This window comes from Rhipicephalus sanguineus, chromosome 4 (assembly GCF_013339695.2).
Source record: "Rhipicephalus sanguineus isolate Rsan-2018 chromosome 4, BIME_Rsan_1.4, whole genome shotgun sequence".
Taxonomy (NCBI): Eukaryota; Metazoa; Arthropoda; class Arachnida; order Ixodida; family Ixodidae; genus Rhipicephalus; species Rhipicephalus sanguineus.
Window position 1 is genome coordinate 99,295,323 of NC_051179.1, and position 13,440 is coordinate 99,308,762.

Sequence of the window (13,440 nt, forward strand, 5' to 3'; positions counted from 1 at the left end):
TGGTTTCCCAAGATGCTGACCGCCATCACAAAACGCAGGGAGTGGACGCCGCCTTAACGTTTCTGCAACGCCACCACGATGAAGGAGAATATTTTGTGAGCGGAATATTCACATGGGACGAGAGGTGGGTCCGTTTCGAAACTGAAGAAACGAAAGCGCAATCGAAACGGTGGCAGCATTCTGATTCCCCGAGAGTAAAGAAGTTCAAGCGAACCTTCTCCAGCAAGAAGTGTACGACAGAAATGGTGTTTTCTTGGTTTAATTGTAACCAGGCACGGCCATCATCGAAGCCTCGTGCAGTGTGACTTGAACGTCTACGAAGGGCAATTCAGAAAAAAAAATGACGCATATCCACGAAGTGAATGACGACGAGTTGGCGAAGCACTGGGGATCGTTCGGGAACCGTGAATCTCCCGTGACATTGCCCACTCGTGCATGTAAACGAGTGACAACGCGTGTGAACAGTTCTATACAATGTGTTTTATTGGTCATAACTCATATGTCGTGTTGAGTTGTGGATTCCGTTTTGACTTCATTAGTACTGCATTGTGGTCCGTGAAATGTAGAGCCAATGGTTCTTCGGTCGGATCTAGCCTGAAGTTGGCAAAGACGAGGCATACGCACGTTATTTGTTGTTTGTTTGCAGTCACACGAAATGCATTGTAGAACGTATCGAAGCGTCATATACTGCACCTCCACGAAGTGAAAAGTGACGAGTGGGCTTCAGTTTCAGTTTATTGATTTCAAAAGTTAATACAAGATTAGCGAATATAGAGGCGAGGGTCCCGAAGTAAAAGAACTGTAGTGGGACCCTCGGTTCATTATACAAGCATTGTAGGTAAAAACTAACAACAGCAAGTGAACCGAATTATTGGAAAAAATCAAAACATATTAGATAAAAAATTTTAATACAGATCAGTTAAACATGAAAAAAGCACAACAAAAGAAATTCAATGCACAAAAAAAAAGAAAAAGTCGATTACACAACAGCCATGACGTGGGTACACTTAGTACAAAAAGTGATGCCTAAGGTAATTTTTAAAAAATTGAAAGGGAAACACAAGATTTTATAGATGCAGCTAAATCATTCCAGAGTGAAATAGCAGTGAATGCAGATTTTTTTTTTTTTGCCGTAATTAGTGGGAACTATAGTTAACAAAAATTCGTATTAGCTGCAAATCTCGTCAGGTTTTTATTCTGCAATAAATCACGTAACATGAACGGATGCGTGAGGTTGTTACGAATCATTTTGTGGAATAAGGCTTGCGACAAAGAAGCTACTGCTGTGCTTTCGATGGGAAGTGTTCGATCGCCCATCGGACAGCCCGAACTTAGCGCCCTGTGATTACCGTCTCTTCGCTCACATGTAACGCTGGCTAGGAGAACAGTAATTTGACTCAGACAGCGAGCTGCAGACCGGCGTACCGAACTGGTTAAAAGCACAGGCGGCTGCCTTCTTAGAGAAAGGTACAGGAAAGTTGGTGCCACGCTACTACAAATGTCGCAATCGAAATGGCGACTGTGTGGAAAAATAGCTATTAAGTGTACCTAAATGTTCTAAATAAAGTGGTTTTAATTTGGACGGTGGTTTTTTGTTTCGCAACCGGTCAAACCTGAAAAAAAATAGAACTAATATTATAAACACAATTTCACCTCCGCGTATTTATTTGCATTGCAGTTTAGTTTTTGCCTTACATGTTTCTGTTACAGTTTCCCATGTAACGGGGGCGCATACCTCGTCAAGCGTGAGCATGACTTTTTGTTCGTCTCCACCCTAGTGTCCATTCGATATTGAAACAAAAGTTGATTGGTATATATTGATTGATTGATGGGAATTATAGCGTTTGCTACAGGTACGTGTACAAAAAAAAAGAGGATCGTACATTTTTTCGTTAGGATTTGCAAGGAATCGTGTAGCCTTTGGTGGAATTTTAGAGTAACTTCGACACAAAATTTGGAATCGATACTTGTACAACCATGGGAGCAATAAAATCAAGAAACAATGCCTCCGTTCTTGCCCCTCGGCTGTTCGTAAAGTAGCATAGGTATATGTAATATTCATACGCATAAAGCTTGAATACGCTTTGGCCATCTTGAACGAACCTCGAGATTTCTTAATTAGCTCTCCTGAACCGGTACAAAACTTCGCAACGCGCCTCGTTACCTCACAGTGCGCTATTCCCTAAATCTATTTTCAAGCTTCTCTATCATTGCCAGATCAGTCGGGTTTGCACTGTTTCATTTTGTGTGTGTGTGTGTGTGTGCGCTAGCACTCTCATGGCATGCGTAATTCTGTTTTCTTCGGTTAATAGGCTGCACCCGAACACAATGTTAATCAGCACAACCACGAACAGTTTGAAGAGATGTTTAATGGCCACTTGAAACGCTAAGCCGCGCATGGCATACTTATTCTTTTTTTATTACATTCTTCATTTCATGTTGTTTTCTGTGTTCGAAACTTTCGTTTTCACTTAATTCTTGCGTTTTTGACGTTCGTGTCGCTTTACTATGTCCTTTGCCTCTGGTTTTATAGGTATGAATGAAGTACGGACATGTAAGTATGAACGGGGATCATGAAACAATAAACGTTTTAGAAGGACCACACACGATGTTACTTCTTCTCGGTATACGGATCACCTCTGACTAAGCATGTAATTTCATTTCTGAAGCCGCCGCAATGGCTCGCAGCGAGGCGTCCCTGAAGTCCGACCCTCGCTTCGGGCTGGACTCCCGATGGAGCTGGGTGACGGCGGGCTTCCTCAGCTGGCTGCTGTGCGGCGCCATGATGACGCAGCAGGCGGCGGGCGTCCTCTTCTTCGGCATCGTCGACACCTACGGCGTCAGCAGGGAAGAGGCCTCCTGGCCGCTCGTCCTCAGTGCCAGCGTCGTCTGCCTCACAGGTGGGATTAGCGAACGTGCCGATTGCTAGATTGATTAAATTAGCTAATGAAAAGTCACGTGGTCTCTTAAGCATTTGCCTCGGACGACTCGAAGGCGAAAGCCATGTTCTTCTTCTCAGTAGACTGGATTGATTCTCTCCCCCTTCCCCGCTCCGCGTAAGCTGTCTGCACCAACGTGATTTTGCACTGCCTCAGGGATCGGAGGCATTAGAAGCTTTCTGAACCTCAGGTGCCTTTGCAATGCCTCCGGGATCGACCCACCAGTGACCGATTGACATCGATGACATCATCCATGCCATGCGATGACATCATCGTGTGACGTATCCTCCGTGACGTCGTCATCACGTCATGAATTTTGGCGAAGTGTGATGCGATGATGACGTCATAGGGTGACGTCATCGCACATGATGGTTGTTTGCATCTCTCGTGTTGATCCCCACGCCGACGGTCACGCTTTGCGTTTGGTGAAGCATCGAAGGCTTTTGCTTTTATGAGCCCTAATGAATGATCCGCATAAGCGCATCTATGTTTGGGCGCTCGCGTGTGCGACATTTATGCAGCATTGGGACGGCTGCGAATCGTGGCACTCAGAGGCTGCCTATAACAACCAAGCTACTTGAATTGTTAACCGGGTGCCCTCGTTCTTACGGAGAAAGAAAAAGTGAATAACAAAGAAGGCTGTGCGTATACGCTGCTTCAATTCCACACGTGTGGAGCCAGCTGAGTGTGAAGGAGATAAGGCTAGATGTGTTAACAGGTCAAGGATTCGCTTTACCGCAGCAGCTTCATTCGCTCGTAAAGTATGCGGAATAGTGCAGGCTGTTTTGTATCTTCACATCTTATTCGTTCATGCGCCGGATAAGGCCACGACTGGTGTGGCCGACAGGGAGGCGATTGTCTGATTGGCCTCACGAAAATGATGAAGACGAACTCGGTCGTCCCCCTTTATGATTAAAAATTACTTTGAAAGGCACCCGAGACGCGGGAAATGGAAGCAAGGCCGTTAATTTCGCTGTAGAACTTCCTCAGAGTAATGAATTACAATTTTTGAATTTAAGGTTGGTCCTTAAAAGAGGACATATTTGCTGGGGTTACCATCGAAGATGTGTTACACCAATGCTAGATTATGCGTCTGGATACTCTTCAGTTAGTATTAGTACAGAGGAGAATGGTGCAATCACCGTCTGATGATTGCAGTATCTATAAATAAAACCGAATAAATAAATAAATAAATAAATAAATAAATAAATAAATAAATAAATAATAAATAAATAAATAAATAAATAAATAAATAAATAAATAAATAAATAAATAAATAAATAGTGACGTCACGTTTCACGTCCTCTTTTCAAAAACCGTGTGTTCATCTCATGAGTGATATCTTCAAGAGACAGGTGAAAAAATTCCAGAAGTGAGGTTACCCCGCGCAAGTAATGTATTTAGTAGGCACCATCCTAGCCCTGGAGATAATGGGTGGAAAAGAGAGAGCCGTCAGTTTGTAAGCGAGCACGTCAAAAAATCGTGAGAACGTGGATATCATTCCATATATGCGCAAGATGGCAGGCAATTTGAAACATATTGGAAGTAGGCAGTAGACGTGAAGTTTACGGCAAGAAACAAACGGGAAGTTTACTGTCCGCCGGTTTATTAAGCCGAAAAATTCGAGAGTTCGCTCATCAACACACCATGAACAAGTCTGTGCATGTCGTTACGGGGATGATTTGAATGATTTGTTTTTGTTGTGGTGAAGTGTGCGTCGGTCAGTTCGGAAGGTGCGCAAATGATCGGCATAGGGGACCACCACGCATCCGTAAATGCATCAAACAATACTCATGTAGCTGCTCACTGCAAAAACTGCGGACGTTATGCCACGTTGCATGAAACTGAAATCATTTTTCGGCATAATGATAAATAAAGTGACTCGCGAGATAGTTGAATCGTACCAGATCAGGAAAAATGTACACGACTGTGTTAGTCAAGCCACAGTTTTGCTGCATGATAAGGAATACGCGTTTCCAGACATGTAGTGATTGTCCTAACTGAGAAATGATATGCAACGTTAAAAACTTTTGTGCTAATCCACAAAAATGTTTTTGTGTATTATCACAAAATTACCACAAGTGCGCTGCGTATAAACGTAAAAAAAGTTCGCATATGAAGTCAGGCACTTCCATAGCATTTCTGAAGTCACTCGTTCAAACCTCATTTTTGAAAGTTCACACAGCGGTTTCTTCGGCCCTCACAGCGGCAGCAGCTAATGCTTGCGATTTAATTCACCTTTACGTGCAGGTCCGGTGATCGGATACCTCTGCCAGCGTTTCTCTTGTCGGCCGGTGCTGATGTTCTTCTCATTCGCCTCGGCAATCTCAGTCAGCGCCTGCTACTTCGCGAACAGCGTCCTGTTCCTCACGATAGTCCTGGGAATCGTGCACGGTAAGGATCACGAACGCCATAGAAACGATCACGCTCGTAGGAGGCCTTACAGAAAATCAGGCGAAGGCATCCCCTGCAGGGAATTACTCACGGTAGCTCAGTTAAAAGTCATGAGGTGTTGCATATGTAATCAGTTGATGGGAAATTGAGCTTTGGTAGAGATTTTAATCAACATGTTCTATGCTATGAAATTACTAAAAACCAGCCATCGGCTTGAGCACGTTACCAGGTGCACGCCCAAGTTTTCTGCTGCGGATCAGTCAGCTGGCAGCAGTCTTAGCGAGCGTGACGTAGTTGCTCCGTGGAGGAAGCTGTGGACAGTTAGTCACGGTGGGAATCCATGACACTGCGTCTCAGCACGAGAGAAAAAAAAAAGAGATCTACTGGACGACATACAACGAAGGTGGCACACAGGAGCTGTGAAGTCCGATTTGCACTGTGCTTAGTGGGAAGATTATTGTTGAAGTCAATGTCGCCGTTGGCCCCTTCTATGCATATCCTGAACGGGGTATGATTCTTTTTGACCGAAAGTGTGGGCCAAACCCGAAGAGTGTCTGACTAAGTCGCGTGAATTCAACTACCGTAACTACTTGTATAATATATACCAGCATTTGTTGCACTGGTCAGCACAGGCGTGCGCACAAGGGGCGGGCTCCCTTAATCACCTGAGAGGGGGGGCGCAAAATCTGCCCCGTACATTGACCCTTCTAGTCACCTAAGAGGGGGGGGGGGCGCAATATTTGCCCCATACATTGACTTAGTAGGGTGGGGGGGGGGGGCGCTGCGATGAACCTTTGCCCTCCCTGCTGGGGAACCCTGCGCACGCCTATGCTGGTCAGAGTTCAGTACAGTTGAACTCTGTTTATTACCGTAAAGTCCCCTCTTTTTTCGGGGGTATTATGTAAGGGAAGGGGTTTTACTTGACGTAAAAATAGGCAGTGAAGATGGTTTTAGTATTGAAGGTGGTCAGAAATACGGCCTTGAAAAGCAGGTGATGAAGCGATAATGACGATGTCCCGAAGCAGAACGTTCCAGTCTGTACCTGCTCGAAAAACGAACGAAGCAGAAAAAGCAGTAGCGCGCGATGGTGGGCGGGTAACCGGAAGTGGATGACCGGAGCGGTGAGATGTGCATGCTGCGTGTCACATATGCAGTGGCCGCTTGCGTGAGGAATGGAAGAATTTATGACAAAGGACGAGGCTTGCAATGCAGCTACGAAGAAGAACGGGCAGCTGTCCGTATTCTGCTCTCAAATACGAAATGGTGCGTAGCGTTGGCTCGTAACAACAGCACTCTCCGATGATCATCTGTCTACCAGCTTTTTATGTTGCGTGACATTCAATACGGCAGCGCGTTTCGCTACCTCAATGTGATCCATGCCGATGCGCAGTATTGTTTCATGCAGAGCCGAATCCCCTATATATAGAGTGTCGTCTGCTTGGCCGATGGAGGTTTTTAAGTAAAGGTAGTTAAGAACACTGGATCTTGTAGGAGGGGATTTTCCCAGCAACTACGGCAGTCGTGCGGGGCGCTTTTGAAATGGCCACGTAAATCACTTACGCCACCCAAAAATGACGAGCGCCAAGGCCTAGCAAAATGACGTACTTCCTATCTTTTGTCTCTTCCGCGTCAGATTAAAAAACAGAGACCACCTGCGACATATGGAGCTGGTCACACTTCTCACGTGTTCTCACCGCCAGGTGGCTAATTCAAGAGATCCATGAATGAAGTTTTGGGTTTTCTGGGAACATAAGAGGTGTTTTTTTTTTTAGGAAGTAGAGATTTTTATAAAAATTCTATGACAGCCAGGCTCCTTTCGTTTTCGCGCATGGACTCTATATGTCGAGGCGGAAATACTTTTTCGCAGCTAAAATTACATTGTCGTGACTTCGAATCGCGAAAGTTGCACGTAATTAGACGTATTAATCATCGAAATTTAAGGCCGATACCGAAACTGACCGCTCCCGGCGCGCTGGAAACGCAACCGCTCTGTTACGTCAGACCGGAACTACACGTGACACATGGAGTTCGTGCGCGAAAAGGACAGGAGCCTTACTGTCATAGGAATGTTAAAAAAAATCTGTGTTGTTTAAAAAAAAAACACCCTGTATACTGTAATTGAGAATTTAAGCCGACCAGAATAGCGAACTCGGGTCGGCGCAGCAGAATTCCTGAGAATATAGCACCACATCTGGAACAGCGGCGGTTTAGCAAGTGCGTTTGTGTTCAAACAAACAGCGTAGAATGATTAACTAAATCACGTGCTTTTTGCGGACGGTAACCACTATACGATTATGAGGAACGAGATAGTGGTAGGCGTTCGACTAGTTTTGACCACCTAGAGTTCTTTAACACGCCCTTAAATCTGAGTACAAGGGGTGTTTTCGCGTCGCACCCCCCAAGAGTGGCCACTTTTATGGGAATCCAACCGGCGCCCCCGAACTTATCCGCTCAACAACATATGTCGTCTAGCAGAACGTGCACAGTCAAGCACCGCATGCCGTTTGTCCCTTGTAAAAACAATGTCGTTTATTCTACTCCATTTTCATGCGGTAAGGTTTATATGGGGCAAACGGGGCGCTGCCTCAACATTCGCCTGCGTGAGCACCATAGCTCTTTAAAGGGTGCGCCGTTCTCCCATTTGTCTGCACACTGTGCCGCCTGTGGTTGCACCCCAGAATTCTGCCGGACGACCACCATTTTTAGACACACGGATTCTCGCATAATAGAGATAGCTGAAGCCTTCGCTATCTGCAAAAACGGTGACACGTGCGTCAGCGCACCGTCGATTGCGTTACTTGATTGCGAGTTGACATACTTAGAGAAGACATAATGATGTTACAAGTGTAGTCCTTTGTCATGTGAATAGGTTGCGTGCGCATTTTTTTTTGTTCTTTCTTCTTCTGTCTTTCTATGTTTCGCTTGAATAATGCATTCAGTTGTCAGTGAGCGCTTGTGTTGTCAAGTCTTTCTGTGTCCTACGTCTTTTGCGCTGTTACAATATCAACACCTTATCCGCTCAGTTTGCGCGGAATGTAGTTAAGTCTGCTTAAAGCTTCCTTCTACACAGCAGTTCAGAGGAACCTAAGCTTGAATTCTACAACAAGCTCAGTACGAGTGTTTTGCCATGGTTGTGAGTGTTCATGTAGCACCGTCCACTGACCAGAGGGAGCTGCGTTGCTCGCACTGGCCCGTCCCAAGTTCGCCGACATTGGCCGTTAGGGGAACGCAGAAAACAGACGCGCGCACGCGTCCCCGCTGCAGCCCGGCCACACAATCCGCCCACTCATGCAGGGGGCGTGACGCGCGCGTTGCTTTCCGTTTTGACCAGCCCCGTCTCAATATTGCTTTTATGATCCGCTAGGCTGTGCGTTCTGGCGCTGCAGTCAGATTGGAAAACTCGACTGCACGGTGCCTCAAGACTTTACAATTTCTATTTCCCCGCCTTTCCAGGAGCTGCTGTGTCCGGTGTGTTCGTCGGTGTCCAAGTGCTGGTGTCGCAGCACTTCGAGAAGCGGCGCGCCACAGCTTGCAGCATCATGTTCACCTTGTGTGCCGTCAACATGTTCTTCTCCGCTCCTTTAGCCGACTTCTTCCGCGTTACTTACGGCATCAAGGGCGCGTTCTTGCTGCTGGGCGGCCTCGTACTGAATGCGTTTCCCGCCGCCATCGCCGTGCAAAACCCGGCCTGGATGGAACTCGGGGACAAAAAATCTCCAGCCAGCAAGAAATGCGAGGGTTTCTCGAAGACTGAGACGTCGGTAGTAGCTCCCCTGCTGACCGCGTACTCCGAGAAAGAACAAGCTGCTTCCGAGGAGGGAAAGAAAACCATTTTAGAGAGTATAACCGTGGTGCCTGGACCAAAAGCGTGCGTGGTTCCCAACTACGCGCGGAATCTCAGGAACTTTTGTTCGCTCCTTCGATCCACGACCAGCGTGAGAGCGGAAGAAGGGATTTTGCAGGACATGGCAGCGCATGCGAGACGTTTCGGGACGTGGCGATTTGTTCTGGACGCGCTATCCTTCTCGGTAATAATCTTCGGACTGACGACCTTCTTCATGTTGTACGTAGACCTCGCCACCGACCGGGGTGTCGTGCCTACTCGCGCGGCTTTTCTCGTGTACGCATTCGCGGCCGGCGATCTCGTCTGCAGGGCGCTGAGCGGGGTCGTGATCGACTCGGGACTGTTGACGCTCGACTCTGTGATGCTCTTAGGATACGTTCTTCAAGCCGCCGGCTTCGAGCTGTTCGTGTGGCTCAGGACTTTTCCCACGATGATGGCCTGTTCGGCGCTCATAGGGATCAGCAACGGGTTCAGGCATTCGCTGCAGGCGCCGCTGCTCGTCAAGGACTTTGGAATACAGCACCTGCCCGTGATGATGGGCGCGCTGTCTTTCTGCAATGGCCTGGTGCTCTTGTTCAGGCCGATGTTAGTAGGTAAGTACGTAATGAAAGTGGTCATCTGCAAGTTGCAACATCGATCAAAGAACTTGTTGTGAGGTACAGTCGACCGATTCTTTAACAGTGCTGCGAGAGCGTCGACTGGTCGGCCGACCAGTGTCTTCCTACGGGGCTAAGCGACGCGATTAGCAAACGTAGCGCATGCGCACCAAGTTCAATCGAAGCGCAAATTTCGTTCGCTGAACTATTCTCACCGGCACGACACAGCTTCTGGCACGACTGAATTGGTTGATGGTTAAAACGGTTCAAGCGACAAGCAAGGAATCTTCCACTAAGTAAATCGCGCCACGAAAAGAAGATAATGATATTTAATGAAGTTAAAGGAGGAGAGGTTGGCCTGGAAAGCGTCGCTTGCCTGCTACTGGTCACCGGGGTAAGAGGGAAAGGGAGAGAGGGAGGTGTGGTGACAGGTGACAGGGAACTATGGTATAGAACAGTGAGTTATTGAACACATACTGTCCTGTGTGGGGGCGTGCACTATGCGCTAAGGTTTTTACATCACATCATATGCTTCAAAGACGAGTATCTAAGCCTGTCTCACTTAGAAACCTCAACAGCCAATTTAAACTGGGTTGGGTGTGCTCTACGTGCTCCCAAGCACCCAAAAGCTTCTTCCCCGAAAAGGGCAGCGAGTCCATAGAATCTATGACTCATTTAAGTGTCTGTTTTTAGGTCACGTATTGAGGGCACACGCAAAGGATGATGTGAATATTCTCTGACGTGCGATGGACGCCGCAGCTAGGGTTTTCCTTCTGTTTGAGCTCATAAAGGTATCGTCGCGTATTGACATTCGTTATCGCGAGGCATCATAGAATAGTTAAAATCGAGCCTATGACCCGGGCGACATGGGCGGTGTTACGCCTGTGGGAAGAGCCAAGCAGGAGTAACTTGCTGTTCGAGTGTACTTGGTGCGCGTGCGCGACCCTCGCTGATCTCGTCGCTTGGTTTCATTAGAAGGTTCTGATCCGGCGGTCAGTCGACGCTGGCGCCTCATACTGTTGAAGAATTTGCCAACTGTACTTTATTAGTTCTTAGACAGGATTACAAATCCCGCTCGTCACGCTAGAAAAACGTGACGTGAAGCAACAAATAGTGCAGTAAGTAGCCGCTGCTGTGCCAGTTCATTGTCGGAATAGAAATCCTGGCGACATTATGAACGCCCTTGTTTGTGCGGGATAGGTAATGCTGGCCAAAGAAAAAAAAAAAATGTCTATCTGTTTAGAAACAAAACGGCGAATTCAATGGGATATATTTGTGCGAGTTTAATTAAGGTCATGTACACCGGGCAATCGTGTAATTTTTAGAGCGTAAAAATGCAATAAGTTAATCCGATAACGTTTAATAATAGTTTTTGCCTATCGTGGTTGCGCAGTGACGTACAACGTGCCGTTATGTCGTCATGTGCCATCTAGTTAAAAATATATTTTCGCTCCAATCATCAAGCGGTTGGAAGCACACGAAAAACCGACATAGAAGCCAGGAAATGCACTAAGGAAATGCACTAAGGAAATGCAGTCGCACTTCTTACTGTAATGGCGGGCTGAAATTATCTAAAAAGTGAGAAAAGGGAAAGGAAAAAGCAGGTTAATTGCCTACGGAGGGAGCCTTACTAGTGCATTTTGCATTAGGCCGTGCGACGCTTCTTGACCATGCAATTAGGCCTTACCGCAGCGCCAGACTTCTGCTCTTTCTCTTAACTATATATTTGTCAACGCATGCATGCGCTAGGCTAATCAGTGTGAGTGTAAGCCAGCAGCACTTACGACCGCCTCGACAGATTCGAGATGCTCTACTATTTTTACTGCTACACGTTTCGATACCGCATTGTATCTTGTGTTCTGATGCTCGCCTCAAGCTCGGCGGTTAGATTCCTTGTCATGGAAGCTGCATTAGCTAGGTGGATGCGAAATGTGGAAATGCTCCTGGATTCATACTCACGTTAAACAACATCAGGCGCCGAATGCCCGAAGCCTTTCTTTCGCAAGCGCTGTTTGCTATTTGTTAGCTGCCTTCGCTGATGACATGTCCGGTATCACGATTGGCCGGGAGTTCTCTTAAGAATAACTTTAGCGTAAAATTTTTTTCTGTGAATACGGGCCCGGGTGGCCATAGGTTATTCCGCGTCCTTCTTCATTTCGGGGCGTTAAATAGGATGGATTATTCGGTATTCTTGTTGATTCATTCATTCATTCATTCATTCATTCATTCATTCATTCATTCATTCATTCATTCATTCATTCATTCATTTGTTTCTTCCTGTACAAGAACAGAAAATCGAGCAAAGGCAATAGGTTTAGAAGACTGACAAAAGGCCTTTGCTCCAAATGCTGTGAGACACGCTGGCCATCATGCACACTCTGTAAATACAAATAATAGGAACAAGAGATCAATAAGAAAGCTGCATGTGCAAAATAATGTAACGCATACAGTAACAATAAAGCATTATTAGTGGGTTGCATCTACACACGCAAGAACACTTACCTACGGAGGGAGTTCTTTTTTTCCTACAGACAAACGCTGTCGTGTTCATTATTGCGTCGCATATCTTTTGTTGCGCAAAGCTCTGTCGCTGTAGTCTTGCCCCGTTTTTATCCTTACGGCGGCGCTGTTGCGAAAACTTTCAGTACTGCAACGAAGCATGTCCCCCACCCTTTCTCCAACTACTGCTTTAACCCCTGCATTCGTAGCATTAAGGACCCACCGCTTCCTTCACGTTGCTTGTTTGTATTCACTTCCGCAGGCTACTACCGGGACCAGCAGGGATCTTACGACGGTCTCCTTCACATTGCGGCCGCCGTGAACTCCGCTCTCTGCCTTCTTGGGCGATAAGAATATTTAGCGAGTGCAGACAAGAGTGGTCACGATGCGGCCACTCCAAGCAGCGCCAAGTGGAGGTCGGCCTCTCTTGAGTCGGCCGTAGAGTAAGAAGAAACGGCGGCTGAACAGCTGTGCTTTTCGTCGATTGCGTGCTTCCAGTCGGAAGGAGAATCGACTGGGCCTCCTCGAGATTGCGAAACAGAACCCCCCCCCGCCCCCGTGTACAGCGGCGAGGGAGGCTGGGTACACTCTTCCTCACGACGTCTCGAACGAGGCCTGCACAAGATATCGGCCGACACGCACTCAGGAAGGGGTTGGTGCCCGCCTCCGCAGAGAGACGCGCCGCGCTGGGTCGTGGCCAGTGCTCTTGGTGTGTGATGTTTACGGAGAGCCGCAGGGTGTCACCTTTCGCAACAATGTACACACTGCATCTTTCCTCGTTCAACGAGCCGAAACTGGAAAGGAAACGGGTACGCGAACACGCAGGAGTACTCACGTGTGTCTCGCGACTTCTGTCCCCATTTTGTCCTTAGTGTCTGTGCCTGGCACAGAAAAATGTGTGCACCAAAAAATGCGAAACTTTACGCTTTGTGTATGTGGTCTGATGGACTTTCACCAACATAAACGATAGTGCGCTCTTAACAATCGCACATTCACCTCTATTGATCGAACGATGAGTTAGTGCTCGCTTGACACCGCGGTTGGGGCGTGTGGGCAGCTAGCGCGATGTAGAGCTAGACGAGAGCCAGAATAACAACAGCCGGCCCCTGGTGTTGCCTCTGTTCTGTTCCAGTGCAATATATATATATATATATATATATATATATAT

At 47.0% G+C, this 13,440-nt stretch overlaps 1 protein-coding gene across 1 annotated transcript; it reads left to right on the top strand.

Annotated features, from left to right (window-relative positions):
• Window positions 1–2,654: 2,654 nt before the first annotated feature.
• On the top strand, window positions 2,655–12,716 carry LOC119390466 (monocarboxylate transporter 3). The gene is made up of 4 exons (XM_037658086.2): window positions 2,655–2,900; window positions 5,190–5,333; window positions 8,787–9,770; window positions 12,535–12,716. Exons 1-4 carry the CDS (start codon window positions 2,678–2,680, stop codon window positions 12,621–12,623), a joined length of 1,440 nt encoding a protein of 479 aa, XP_037514014.1. The 5' UTR covers window positions 2,655–2,677; the 3' UTR covers window positions 12,624–12,716.
• The last annotated feature ends 724 nt before the right edge of the window (window positions 12,717–13,440 follow it).

Bases quoted from the DNA above. Each gene is read 5' to 3' on its own strand.
- LOC119390466 (XM_037658086.2), top strand. From the start codon at position 2,678: ATGGCTCGCAGCGAGGCGTCCCTGAAGTCCGACCCTCGCTTCGGGCTG. The intron at 2,901-5,189 runs GTGGGATTAGCG...CTTTACGTGCAG, and splicing joins CAGCGTCGTCTGCCTCACAG to GTCCGGTGATCGGATACCTC. The intron at 9,771-12,534 runs GTAAGTACGTAA...TCACTTCCGCAG, and splicing joins GTTCAGGCCGATGTTAGTAG to GCTACTACCGGGACCAGCAG.